General features: G+C 41.5%; 1 protein-coding gene across 2 annotated transcripts in view; it reads left to right on the forward strand.

Moving 5' to 3' along the window:
* ADGRD2 (adhesion G protein-coupled receptor D2) overlaps positions 1–15,337 on the forward strand; it is a 386,891-nt gene that overhangs the window by 173,312 nt on the left and 198,242 nt on the right. For both annotated transcript variants that reach the window (XM_069241720.1, XM_069241719.1), the window contains exons 9-11: positions 3,426–3,537; positions 4,406–4,540; positions 6,486–6,606. In XM_069241720.1, coding sequence (XP_069097821.1) covers positions 3,426–3,537; positions 4,406–4,540; positions 6,486–6,606 — 368 coding nt within the window. The remainder of the gene's footprint in view (positions 1–3,425; positions 3,538–4,405; positions 4,541–6,485; positions 6,607–15,337) is intronic.

A 15,337-nucleotide genomic window follows, 5' to 3' on the forward strand; every position in this document is an offset into this window, starting at 1 on the left:
CACTCACATACTCACACCTTGCACTCTTACACATAAGGTTTACGTGGGAATGTAGACACCTACAGTACTTCACACCTATGGAAGAATTTAATAAAACGTTGTTGAAATATAAACTTTATTTGCCCTTTTGTACACCAACATTAGAAAGCCACAGTTTACTCTAAAAATTCATGATGTTTAGCAAAATATGTTTAAACCCATTTGCCCGGCTCAGCTACTCTCTGCTTAAGCTAAGCTGCATTGGTTTAAGTAAAAGATGCTCTTATTGCGCAGCTAGGTGGCATTGCAACTGCATAGCTAGTTGGAATTGCACCCTGACCTCGGGCAGCTGCCAGCATTTTAATAAAAATGGGTGCCTACAATACTCGGAAATGCTCACTCCGTTTTCCTCTACCCTGGTGCTGTTTTTTCTTGTGTTTGGTTTGTTGATTCCTTAAGCTTTGTCATCGCACAATAACCCATTCATCCTTGACCTGCGTGCAGCAGCGCTCCGCGGTTTATACCTTGATGTTATTTACGTCTATTGTGATGCATAAAACCCACCACTCAAGACAGACAAGCAGTCCTCTTCTGTGATGTTGACTTTTCTCAGGCAATCTTTTGAACGCACATCTATTTGTGTCTCACAATGCGTAATGGTGATGCACTCAAGAAAGACATATAATTGTTAGAAAATGGTCTGGGTCCAACAAATGTCTCGGTGAGTATTTTCCAAGCCACTTCCTTATGTGTTCTTCATTTTCTAATATTAGGCAATATATACAATGGTGTGGTCCCATGATAGAGGACCTTGAACATAAGGCAAAAATAAGCTAAATTGCATATTTACATTGCAACAGCCAATGCACAATCAGCTATCCAACATGCAGGCAAACACCTACAGGATCATAGTAAACAATAGTTTGAAATGTAAAATAGTGCATGCTTTCAATGCACAAGGCTACACATGTCACATACACAACCTAGGCCACACACTGCTCCACTTTGTCCAAGGACCACCTTGAATCATTTTTAAATGTACTTTCATCAATGTAAAGTTTCCGTTGATATGTATCGTTTTGCAACTGGTGTGTGTTTGCATGAATAGTAAATTCATGCGTGCCAGGCCAAAATTTGAAATGTTAAATTACAGCTTAAATGTAAAATACTGTAAGTATGCTTTCTAAGAACAACAGCTATACAAAAAGAACAAATTTGCTAGAAAACCTCTCATTGCTTTCATTTGGCTAAAATTTAAGGCCACATGTTGAGCCATCGTTTGCCACGCACCATGTCCCATGATACCAAGGGGCATAGTTATACTCTGTTTGCTCCGAATTTGCGTCAACATTTTTACTTTGACGCCCGACCCCACGAACGTCAAAATTCAGCAGTGTGCGTCATTTTCTGGATGTGTGAAACTGCCTTCCGTTAATGACATGCAAGGTAGGCGTTCCAATTCAAAAAATGACTTTAAGGCCTGTGCGCCTTATTTATACTCCTGCGTCATTTTGAAGCACAGGAGGGGGTGGGCCTTAAAAAATGGCTCCCAGCCTGATTTGCGCCGTTTTTTAATGCTTGGGTGAGGGCAGGCGTTAAGGGACCTGTGGGCTCATTTCCATGGTCTCTAACCATGGAAGCAGTCCACAAGTGCCCTTCCCTGCCCCAGGGACACCCCCTGCCACCTTCGCCGACCTCTGGAGGACACCCATGGATAGGGGGACCCATCCCAGGTAAGTACAGGTAAGTAGAGGTAAGTATTGTTTTTATTTTTTTAAAGTGGCATGGGGGGCCTAACTTGGGCCCCCCTACATGCCCCCCTGCCCAATGGCCATGCCCAGGGGACAGAAGTCCCCTGGGCATGGCCATTGGGCAGGGGGGGCATGACTCCTGTCTTTGCTAAGACAGGAGTAATTTCAGTGGAGGTTGTGCGTCAAAAAATGGCGCAAGACCAGTTAGAGATATGATTTTTTACTCTAACCTGACTTGCACCATTTTTTGACGCACAACCCCCATTCTCCCCTACGCCTGCACTGCCCGGTTAGAATCATTTATTTTTACTCTAACCAGGCCGCAGCGTCGGCTAACGTCAATCCATAAATAAGGCGCCTGCCTGGTGCGTTGGAATGGCGTTAGCTGGTGGTAAAAAAAAATTACGCAAACCAGCGCTGGCGGTGGTTTGCGTCAAAAAGTATAAATATGGCCCCAAATCTTTTACAGAACAATGGTGAAGCCTCTAACACTTAGGCATGTACAATTCTTATTTCTCTTTTTTAACCAGATATTTTATTGTAAAGTATACCATACCATTTCAAGACTATGATCAATAAAAGATTGCTACAGTACATACTCTCCAATGCACATAGTAAAGAAGCATTACTCTGGTTGTTTTCACAGCAAAAAAACATGTGCACATATTTCTTTAAAATAAAAGTTTGAACAGAAGTTGGACCATGCTAATTTTGATACAGGACCAATGACTTTTGAGTTTCATTGATTTAGAGCAAAAGCTGACATTAATGTCAAATACTAATGTGTAATGTTGAACAAGACTTAATCCCAAAGGGAAATACCTTTAGAAATGTTCAACATAAGCATGCTTTGCTCTCTTTGGAGCATATCAGTCTCAGAACTGTTCCCAGTTCTGAGACTGATATGGCAAAATGGTGAAATTAGACATTCTCCCACGTGTTTCAACAAACTATGCCATCACTTTTGTATTTCGAATATATGCGGAAATTGGGATATGGACTTGGTAGACCATTCCAATGTTAACACAGCTGATTTTCTTTGCTACACTATTGGCCACCAATTCGGTGGTCTAAGCGCCATATTATGACCATGGTGGTAGCGCCGTGGTTGGACCAGCAGCAGCACCAGATTTCATCTACACGATGGGCTGGCGGTCCTAATCCGCCATGGAAGTGCTGCAAATAGTGCTGCCCTGGGGATTAGGACCCCTTTCTCTGCCAGCAATTTCATGGCGGTAACCCCACCATGAAAAGGCTGGCAGAGATGGGGTGCAGGGTGCCCCAGAGAGTCCCCTGCACTGCCCTTGCACCTGGCCTGCTTTGCAGACAGTGAACATGGTGCAGGGTGATGGTGCGACCTGCACACTACAGCATTGCCACCGACTCCTTTATGAGCCGGACACAATGCTGTAGGCCATTTCCCTCTGGGCCAGTGGGTGAAACTGAATAACGGGCCCGGCGGACAGGCTGCCACACTGGCGGCAACCTACCCATCGGGACTTCGGCAGACAGGCTTTTCCATCCGCCGAAGTCATAATAAGCCCCTACGTGTTTTAATGTAACACCAGCCTCTTCACTTACTTGACACCTTCATACTTCCTATGGGCTGCTACAAAAAAACGACATTTTCAGAATGCATTTCATTCTTTGAGGAATTTGTTTAGTAATATTTCCATTTGCTTTCTTCATTCCTAGATCGTAAGAGGTCCGATGACAATTGTCCACACGGTTAACAGGGTAGTTTCAAACCTTGATCAGCTTTTAACACCGGAGAGGAACAAGGTAGCTATTCAACATAAAAACATTGGTAAGTATTAAATAATCTGATGTTCATAGCTATTTTAGGAAATGGAAAGGATACATTCAGTTTAGAATTTGCAACAGCAACCATTAAACATGGTCAGTGTTTCCTAATTTGTAGAGCACTAAATACTTAGTTCCATTGTGCGTTTTACAGTTAAACTGAAGCATTTTGACTTAATTTGTAAAGATTTTCTCTTGAATAGACCTGGTAATTAAGACTTTTCCAAGGATACAGGCATCTAATTAAATATATTTGATGATTAGCATCTCCAAACCTACTAAACGAAATGTTATTTCATAATATCAGTTATTTCAAACAAACAACTCATTTTGGGAATGTTAGGGTTTGTGTGACTGGTTTCCATTTGATCTTGATTTGAGGAAGAAAAGCCATTATGGAAGGTATATGTTGCCTTCACTGGCTGTGTGACTATTAAATGACACAAGGCCTTTTCTGGCATGTCTCCAATAATTTACCAGATCATTGTGTAAATATTTGGCTTACAGATGATTAACATGATTAATCAAAGGATGTGCCTAAACCTCGCTTAAACCTTTTTTTTTTTTAAAGTGGTAACCAACTATTGAAAATATTATTAAACCCCTAAGGTCTCAATGCTACTCTTTAAACTATTTAACAAATTCTTACATTTCAATACACAGACATTAAAGTGTTCAAGGTTCAAAGCTGGCAGTTGCTGAAACTAGCTGGGTTGGTGGCTGTATTGGAATTACTTCACGTCCTCATCCCAGTGTGAAGCAAGTTTCTAGAAGTTCATTTTTCATGAGTGGTTATCATTTTGTTTTAGTTAAATGTCACAATAACTGTGATATTTTTGCATATTGAAGAAAACTCTCACATTATTTTGTAGAAGTTGAAGTCAGACAAGTAGCCGTGGCCGAAGAGTCCAGCAATGATGTGTACACAGTTGAACACAAGCACAACCCAAGAGCAGATCAAATTGAAATTCCATTCAATGAAGTGAAACGTCTTGCAGAGCAACGTGGTACATAAAGACTTTATGCTTTAACAGAAAATATATGTTCTTTATGTAACAATACAAATCAGTGTTTTAAGGAACAGCTGTTCAAGCATCCAGACTAGAATTTCATCTCAGTAAACCAGTGAACCAAGCAGACAACTAGGAGACTACTCTCCAAGTATTGTGCCTCTGAGATGAAGAAACAGCACCTTTTGTTGTTGTGGTTTAAGACTTTTTTTATGCTGGTCCTTTATGTCTAATACTTTACCATGCCGCCCTATATCTTTGAATGCAATTTTCAAGATCTTCTTCTCTTTCTGTCTAGGAAACTCTTATTTTAATCCCTGCAGATAGCTATTTTATATAACAACCACCTGGTGCCTTCTGTCTCTCTTCTAATTTATAAAATCCCAAACGTGGTGAGGAGTAATGAGTAATCAATTCCAAAATAAATGTCATCCTTTAATAAACTTAATTCAGCAGTAGTCAGATGCATGAAGCTATTCAGGAGTTAAGGCCCTATTTGAAATATAAAAGCTAGTGAAACACAGTCCCCTTCCACCCACTTCCTCTCTCTGCCTAGAGTTGATTGTTTTATTTACCTTTAAAAAGCTCCAAAACAGCCTAAGGGGCTGAAGGTGAAGTGGATGAAGCAGAAGTGAAAAAGGTTGAATAAGCATCTTAAAGATGTATGTCTTGAGGGACATACAGGTTTTCAAATAGAGAGCCATGAGTCTGGCAGTCTCTGTCATGCTGTGGATGAAAACAAAACCAGCAGCATTTCCTCATCTTCTGGTACTTTCCTAATTATCCAGTCCCCAGTTTCTCTGATTTCTCCTTTAACAGTGCTCATCCTTTTGTGAGCCATTTGTTTCAATTGATAATGGTTCAATTCAGAATCTGTATTCCTCATAATGAAAATAGGCCATAATAGGACAAGAGTAAAATACAGCAGCAAATTATTCATAAAGCAGATAAAACCAAAATACACCCATACAATATTCAAAACAATACAATTAAAAGCCCCAGCTCTGACCTCGATACTGCAATTAGAAATACATGCTTTTTCTTATTTGGATCACTCCCTATAAAGCAATACTCAGACATAAAAAGGGCTCACCAGTGCTCACAGAAATCTTAAAGCAGCATCATAATCCCTAAAATTATGTGCAAGAAAATTCCGTTTCAATTAATATTTTATTGGGCCATCATAAAATCTGAAAATAGGATAAAGTAATGAGTGGTCTCTTTCGAAATACCATCACATGGTCATGGTACCATGCCCCTGGGCTGCTGCTTCTGACACCGAGTCATTGACTCATTGACTGCTTAGAATGTTTTTGTCTAAGGTGCAATACTCAACAGATAAAGGCAGCACAAGAAATACATATGGCAGTGAGCAAAGGGGTAACATGGCATGATTAAAAATGTAAGAGAAAACACCATCATGGGACATGGCGGAGAACCTTCATGAAAGGTCACTATGGTGTTCCTTGAATTGTGAGAAGCAAACACCCCTCCCAGTTTGTTACAGAGAATTTCTATGGATCACTTAAAATGTGGCCTCATCGTGGGGGACTGTTACATTTCTCACATTTGATGGTTGAAATTCTGCTTGCAGAGACTGCAAATGAAGGAGTTCCAGCCATAGCATTTCTCCATCAATGGTAGATTCAGCCACTTTGGCAGATTACTCTCTGACTCGCTGGAGGATAAGTTTATAGTAGATGTATTCTACTGTGAACTTTTTTCAGGAGAGGTAATGTACCAACACGATGGATAGAAAATCAAAAATCTAAAGTTTGAACTTGATAGCACGGTATAGATCCCTTCCAAAAGTTAGTTCTCATGGAGAATGCAATTAGTACATTCCTTTCTACATGCATGCTTGTAAAGGTTACCCATTGCTTGGAGTCACAATGCCCTTACATTTGACATTTTAAAAGTGATTTCTCCTACTTTTGTTTAGGGCCAAGGAAAGTCACAGTTATCAACACGTGGTATGGCTACGGGTCCTTTCAGAACTTCATTGGAAGTGCCAATAGCAACACTATTAACCAGGACTCTTCAGTATCAGATGGAGGCCAGAAGTGAGTAAGGAGAATTGTAAGCAAGTGTTATTTGTGATTGTCTAAGAAGCATTTTATGTTTTTCTCCTTGCTTGCAATGCGATGTCCCTCTTCTCAAGCTCCTGCATTTGTATCTTCTGGTATCACAGTTCTATGCCAAGGTCAAAGGATGGACTATGGGTTTACTAGGCACAGAAGGGCTTATGGCCCTACAATGAGAGAAGATGCATTTTCACCATTTGGACCATATGGCCCAGATTTACAAGAATCTGGCACATCGGTACTGATGCAGCAGATTTCTTGCACCTCGCCACTGCCACCTAACGACACCATGGGTGCGCTGTATTTACAATATGGTGCACTGGTGCACGTTATGCCAATAGAGTCAACATTTTGATGCTATTGTGGCACCTTGCTCCACTAGCGTCAACATTTTTTACGCTAGTGGAGAAAAGTGTAAGAAGGCCCATAGGTTTCTATGGGAGCGTCATTTTAACGCCTGCTTAAGAGCAGGCATTAAAAATGACGCAAAAAATGGTGCAATGAAATCTTGTTGATTTTATTGCGCCATTTTTGTGGGCCTCCTAGCACCAAAACGCCCCCCTTGAATACATTGTGCCTGGCGCAGGCATAATGTGGCGCAAGGAGTCGCAAAGTGGCGCAATGTATGCACTGCAACACTTTGTAAATGTGGCGATTTTAGCTTGGTTGAGCCACATTAGCATAAAAAAATTATGTTTGTGATGCACAAGGAGGCGCTAGGGCCTTGTAAATCTGGCCCTTTGTGTCCAATAGTAGTGATAAGAGGGTCTGTGGAAGAACATAGACCAAGTAGCAATACAGAGCAATGCAGAGGATAAAACACAAGGGCCAGATTCACAAAGTAGAGAATAAAAGCTTGGATGGGGCTCTATAACCCTAACGTATTTTTATACTCTATAACAATTCCAAAAACGGGTGTAATAGTATGCCTGGAAAACCACGCCACATGGAGTTTTCAGAGCTACGATAGGGCCTGTCCGGTGACATTTTTTTTAGGCTGCCTATTCCCTCTACACAGAATTACATATACTAGATAACTCTACACAGTAGTAAACCCAGCCAAATGTAAAAAATAACATTTTCTTTCATTTGACAGAGAAAACATTGTTTTGTAGAGAGATCCCTTTCCTTGCCGCCTTGCCAAATCATGGGGTTTCTTTTTCCCATTGTCATCCTGAAATTGGAGTTTCTTCAGCCCTTCCCTGGAGTAATTCTCTGACCATTTCTAAAATGGAAAAAGGTTTGGGAATGTCCACAAACATAAAGTTTTGTGCATATTTCGAAACTCAGAAGGTTAATCCAATGTTGTTTCTCCCATATCTCACCCCATCCATAGGATTTACTACTGTGGATTTCTCTGCACTTAGAAAACCCCATTAGAAAAAGTATTAAAACTTACTAGGAGTTCTTTTATTAATTCCGGGCTGGCATGAATGTAGCCATTTTTGGACGTAATTGAAAATTTATGGCCAAAAATGTCTTTGTGAATTAGGCTCATGGACTATACATATGTCAGTTTATGCAGTTGTTCGGCCGCTGAAGTTATCACTCGGGCAATTTTTGTGCTTAATGATGGAAAGGGTCTGGAGATAAAAATAGTCTGAAGGTAAGTGTAGGAAATGTGTATCTTTTCGTGGAATTTCTCACAAACTTTTGCTGTATTTGTTTTGTTGTCTTAGAGAACAATGGCTCATTGGAGATAATATCATAACTTAGTATTACAATTGCTGCGTTCAGTACATATGTACACGTGTAACCCAGCCATGTAGGAACCGCTGTCACGGAGGTTCATATCAGTACTTTTTGCAATTGGTACAGGACTTGTACAGGACTCCATCAACATGACAGAGCCTTTCACCAAACTGTTTTCTTTTCAAAAAGAAAATCTCAAAGTGGGATTTTCTTTTTTAAATAAAAAAGGAAATTCTCCCCTCACCGTGGAAGTCTTCTCGCCGGGTGAGGGGAGCATTTAGCAGTGTTCACTGCTCCCTACCACTACAGTTTTCCTGGCAGTGACAGACAGTGAAAACAGACTTCTAATTCAGATGTCTAATTTAGATGAGCGGAATTAGAGGTCTGCCTCCGATGGCCCTCAACCGTAAGTCTGTTGGGGGAGCCTTATCACGGCAGAGTCGAAGCAGTCTCTACCGTGATTAAAACTGTGGTCCACCAGCATTTCAATCGGTTGGGCAGACCACTATCTTAGGGGAAGGGAACACTGCCATCATTGTGATAGAGTTCCCGCTCTGCTAACAAAAAGTAAAACACGGCACAGAATGAAGATAGATTTGGACAAATTAAAAAAAATGCAAGAAAGATGTGTACATTTTACTAACTCAAGCACGTTGTCCATTACCCTTTATTCTGTCATGGCCTGCCTGCACATTCCTTAATGAAAACCCTGATTCATCAGCCACAAACAACAAACAAAATGAAAAAACATTAAACAAACAAAAATAGTGGTGCCTGCTAACACAATTGTGCACTTAATTGATTTTCCAAAAAACGTAAAATTCCAGTGATGTTTGCTCATCAAAATCAAAGTCCAAAATGATAAACATCTGGATAAAGCTCAGGAAGGAGTCTTTAAGACAGGAAGAGGAAGTTGATAAAGGTGTGTAGTAGACACACTTTCTAACGCATTTCCTCTGTGTCAACCACAAAAAGATGCATTTTGTGCTCAAAATTTACTCGAACTGTCTACTTGGGTATAAAGGTTAATGCAAAATTACTTTTAGAGTAATTTCAATGGTGCACGTGTTAAAGATATCACGTTTGCGTTTCGGTCAATAAAATTTCTGCTACAGATCGATGGTGTTGTCCCATGCTCCCATTATAGTTTCTTTCCCTGATTCGACAACTTGTTTAAGTGATATGTCCAAATGGTAGAATCTTGGGCATGCGTAATTTTCACAACACAAAATTCCAGAGATTATTCTAAATTATGGCAACACCCTGAAAATTACGCAGGGGTTTAGTCAGATAGGAGATTGCATAACTCTATTCCTCCAATGTGGCAGGGCATTGTTTGCTTTTACACGACACCTTTTGGGGTAACAGAGCACTATGGTTACATGAGGGGTGGAAATTGCTGAATGGTGAGGACTGATCTGTTCATGAGAAGCTTCTGTCCCTCTGACAATAATCTGGTTCCAAATGGACAACTGGGAATAGGTTATACTATAAACACAAAGCATGAATGTTTTTTTCCTCTTTCATTATGCTTAAGCTTCTCTAGGAGAATAAAAGCTTTTTACAACTTTCCTGGATGGTTGCCTGAAGGAGTAATTTTACAAACAGAATTATGAAACTTTGGGCATCATTTACAAGTCCTTTGCACCACAGTTGCATCATTTTATTTGACACAACGGTAGCGCTAAGCAGTGCTCTACACTTCTCCCGATTTACAAACTGATGCATTGGGCCCAGTGCATCAGTTTGTAAACTCTTGTGCCACATTATACCTGCAACAGGTATAATGTATGCAAAGTAGACGTTCCCAGGCAAAAATCCACGCAGAACAGACACAGTGAAATTTACATTTCACTGCGTCATTCTGTGACTTCACTGCTCAAAATGTTAATGCCTGCTCTGACCAGGTGCTAAACTGACTCAGGGCGTTTCTCTATGGGAGCCTTTCTCGCATTGCTGGAGTAGCGTCATTTTTTTACGCTAATCCAGCAATGCGCCAGTTTAGTGCCATCAATGCGTCAAAATTTCTGACACATCTGTGAAAACGTGCACCATGGAGCTCTTTATGGTAAATACAGCACAACAATGGCATCGCTGGGGAATAATTGGCAGCACAAGAAATCAGATGCATTGGGCCGATATATCAGTTACTTGTAAATGAGGCCCATAGTTTGCATGCTGTTAGCGTTATTATCTGTGTCATGGGTATATTTTTTCAAACAGCTTGATTGCACTTCATGACTGCGTTAGGGTGTGCGAAGATAATGCTTTGTGCTGAAAGAAGCAAACTATCAGAATACTTTATTAATTTAAAGTCTTTATACATTGAAAACTGTAGAATTTGTAATGTATGCTTCGCTGCAATTATTACTATGGCTAAACTATGTCAGATTATATAGCATAAAAGTGTAGGCCTATAATTACAAATGGGCCAGTGTTTTCCTACCCCCTACATCAACCTGTTTGTGCATTTGTCAGAATTATGTCCTGGGTGCCATTCACCACACCCAGTAATTACCCAGTGTGCTAAATACCTCACCCTTAGTTTAATTTTAGCAGGTTAAACATGCCAGAATTTAAAAGTGGAAAAAATTACGATATATTCCCTGCCATGCACATTTTGGTGCAGTAAGAACTAAAATCCACATGTCATTTAGTGGTGTGAGAAGTTTAAGTAGTTTGTTTTTATGTAATAACATGAAATTATGGCAACATTTGCAAATCTGTCATTTCACACTATATTATACTGCAGAATGCATCCTCACATCAATTTTTGGTGCAAGGGTCGCATTTAAACGAGCACCATGAATAACAGCTGCTCGTTTAGTTTTGCTGAAAATTACTGTGAACTGTGCCTTTCCCAGTAACTTTTAACAGCAAGTGCTACATAATTAAGTCAAGTGGTGTTGTGGCATAATGGTGTACTGGTGTAGTTTTAAAAGCTTTGTGTAACAAGTTTGTCATGAAAATTCCTGAAATTTGTAAGTAATTCTCTAAGGGTGCGTAAAGAACAATGATATAATCTCAAAATAAATATTGCAAATAAAAGATGATTTGTTTGTTATATAATCAAGGATTAGTAATTGTAATTTTATTATATTTATAATTGTGTTTTGTCCTGATGATGACCATATGAAATAAATTTCGGATGCGGGGTCCAAACATCGACAGATGAATTTAATGTGGACTTGATTCTCGCCAAAGTCATCAGACTCTAGACATCTGCATTATAAGTGTCTATAAAAAGAGATCTTTAATATTTTAGCCACATTTATTTTGATGTCCTTGTAAATAGCTCGGATACACTTTTTTTGCAATTTATTCACTTGCAGTGCACCGTCGCTTGCTAGGAGCATCTAATAGAATATATTGCTTGTAAAGTTTATTCAAGTACAGTGTTTGAATAAATGGGTTCAAGAATCAAAGGAATCTCATTAAGTAGCACAACCACTGCCGTGGGGGTTTTGGCTAATTGTTAGAAATGGGGTCTTTGGTTGGTAGTCAGGTTATCCCCTGTCCAAGCAAGGACCCTCATTTTAGTCAGGGTAAAGAAGAATCACCCTCAGTTAACCCCCGCTGATCCCCTTGGTAGCTTGGCACGAGCAGGCAGGCTTAACTTCGGAAGCAATGTGTAAAGTATTTGTACCAACAGATACAGTAACTCAGTGAAAACACCACAAAATGACACAACACAAGTTTAGAAAAATAGATAATATTTATCTAAACAAAACAAGACCAAAATGACAAAAATCCAACATACACAATTTAAGTTATGAATTTAAAAAGGAAAAGAGTCTTAAATCCTTTGGAAAACAGTGAGAACGCAGTTAGCGCTCAAAAGTACCTGGGTAGCGTCAAAATAAAGCTTCACGGGCGGGTGTGCGTCGAAAAAAGCCAGTGATGCGTCGATTTCTCACCCGCAAGAGATATCGTGCGTCATTCCTCCTCCGGTCGGGTCGGTGGGCGTCAATTCTTCTCTCCTGCAAGAGAGCGGTGCATCAATCCAGACGGGCACCTTGGGTCCGGGCAGGCTTTGCGTTGATTTTCCGCGCCCAGCAAGGTTGCATCAAAATCCGGTCGCACAGTGTCAAGAAACTATGCTGCGTGGGGGCTTGCGTTGTTAACAGCAGCCGCTGCGGGAGTTGCGTGTCATTTCTCCAGCTGCGTTGCGTCGATCTTCCAGCCGTGATGCAGGTGGTGCATTGTTTTTCAGCCACGAGGCAGGTGATGCGTCTAAAGTTTCCCCGAAATGTGGGCTTTGCCTGGATTTCTGTCCTTTTCCACCCGCTGCACCTTTCAAGGGCCCAGAGACAGTTTAAGGTACCACTTGGCAGGTAGGACTCTCAGCATAAAGCCCAAGTGCTGGTAGAGAGAAGTCTTTGATGTCCCTCAGACTTCCACAACAGTAGGCATGCTCAATTCAAGCCCTTGGAGATTCTTCACCAGTGGAAAGTCACACAAAGGTCAGTCTTTGTCCTCTCTCAGGAAGAAGCAGCTACTGCAGGCCAACACAGCAAAGCACAGTCCAGTGCTTAATTTGTAAATAAAAGGGTGCCGGTGCCCAAAGTCCTCATAAACATGCGGCTGCTGCAAGTAATTGTGTGAACACGGAATAGTGAGGCGGCGTAATCCTGAAGCCATCTCGGGCCTCTTCAATCCATACAAAGCCACTCCCTGCCCCTTCAGCTCACTCTAACAGCTTTCTACTTTCTCCCTTTGTGATGCTTTTTCATTTTACCCTTCCTCCGTCTGTCCCATATGTGTCTTTTCCTCGCAGCAAATGCTTGAGGCAGAAGAATAAGCCCCGGCCCTCAAAAATAAGTGCCGGTGCTCAGCACCGGAAACATCAAGCATAAATTAGGCACTGGCACAGTCACAGGCAAAGGGGCAGTACTCCTCCTCCAGCTTCCAGCTCTTCATCTTGGCAGAGTTCCTCTTGGTTCCAGAAGTATTCTGATTTTCAGGGGTATTGGTGCTCTTCTTAAACCCCTTTCTGCCTTTGAAGTAGGCCTACTTCAAAGAAAAGTCTCTCTTGTTTGTAAGATCCAGCCTTACCCAGGCCAGGCCCCAGACACTCACCAGGGGGTCGGAGACGGCATTGTGTGAGGGCAGGCACAGCCCTTTCAGGTGTGAGTGACCACTCCTCCTCTCCCTCCCTGCACAGATGGCTCATCGGGATATGCAGGCTACACCCCAGTCACCTTTGTGCCACTGTTTAGAGAGAGGCGCAAACAGCCCCACTGTCAAACTGACCCAGACAGGGAATCCACAAACAAGCAGAGTCACAGAATGGTTTTAGCAAGAAAATACCTACTTTCTCAAAGTGGCATTTTCAAACACAAAATCTAAAAACCAACTTCACTGAAGGTGTATTTTTAAATTGTGAGTTCAGAGACCCCAAACTCCACATGTCTATCTGCTCCCATTGGAAATTTGTGCTTTAATAATATTTAAAGGTAGCCCCCATGTTAAACCTATGAAAGAGATAGGCCTTGCAACAGTGAAAACCGAACTTGGCAGTATTTCACTGTCAGGACATGTAAGACACATAAGTACATGTCCCACGTTTAACATACACTTCACCCTGCTCATGGGGCTACCTAGGGCCTACCTTGGGGGTGCCTTACATGTGTAAAAAGGGAAGGTTTAGGCCTGGCAAGAGGGCACACTTGCCAAGTCGAATTGGCAGTTTAAAACTGCACACACAGACACTACAGTGGCAGGTCTGAGACATGTTTACAGGGCTACTAATGTGGGTGGCACAACCAGTGCTGCAGGCCCACTAGTAGCATTTGATTTACAGACCCTGGGCACCTCTAGTGCGCTTTACTAGGGACTTACTAGTAAATCAAATATGCCAATCATGGATAAGCCAATGTACACATCCAATTTATATAGGGAACACTCACACTTTAGCACTGGTCAGCAGTGGTAAAAGTGTCCAGAGCAAACAAAAACAGCAAAAACAGAGTACAGCACACAAAAACAACCTGGGAAGTAGAGGCAAAAAGTTAGGGGAGACCGTGCCAATGATGCCAAGTCTAACACTAATACTTTCCCTGGGGGACTACAGTTTGCTGTTATGTATTATGGTTTTAGACATAGCTGGAAGAATGAGAAGTCCCTCTATGCTTAAAAAACGCACAGATTAAGCTTTAATCTGCAGTAATTGTTAAACATAGAGGGGCTGCTCCTTCTTTCAGCCCTGTAAAGTACCACCACAGTGCTGCGCATACCCCTCGGCGTCCTTACCTAAGTATGCAAGGGCACTGAGGGGTATCAATGCGTCAATTTGTAAACCCTTGCGTCACATTATACCTGCACCAGGTGTAGTGTATGCAAGGCAGGCGTCCCAGGGCAAAAAGCCACATTGAACAGACACAGTGAAATTCACAACATTCGACTGCCTCATTCTGTGACTTCACTGCATCAAAATGTTAACGCCTGCTCTGATCAGGTGCTAAACTGACTCAGGGATTTTCTCTATGGGAGCCTTCCTCGCATTGCTGGAGTTGCGTCACTTTTTGATGCTAGTCCAGCAATGCGTCAATGGGTTATAATCATCAGGATCCTTTTTTTCCAGGTCACAGTCTGCATGGAAATCTCAAATCTGTGTGGATTTCTAGTCCCAATTAGCACCTGCTTTGAGCATGGTGTGGGGGGATAGACAGGGCACGAGTTCAGAAAACAGAAGTGGGGGGGACTAAACTATTTAGCACTATGCAAGTGACTTCATGGCATATGACATCATGCCACGTGACACCACAGTGTTTGAAATCATGGTGCGGCATCACAGGAAGTTACATCAAACGAAGTGACATCACAACCCATGACCTCACTTGAAGTGACATCACAAGAATTGACATCAGATCTTCACTCCTCACGCACGGAAATCTGGAAACGGGAACACCGATCCAGTTTGTAAACTGACCCTAAACTGGGAGTCCCTTGGCGTGAATTAAAAATGGATTGCATGCATCATTCAAAAATAAATCATTATCATCTCTTTTTCATATTA

Source organism: Pleurodeles waltl, chromosome 6 (assembly GCF_031143425.1).
Source record: "Pleurodeles waltl isolate 20211129_DDA chromosome 6, aPleWal1.hap1.20221129, whole genome shotgun sequence".
In the NCBI taxonomy this organism is placed as follows: domain Eukaryota; kingdom Metazoa; phylum Chordata; class Amphibia; order Caudata; family Salamandridae; genus Pleurodeles; species Pleurodeles waltl.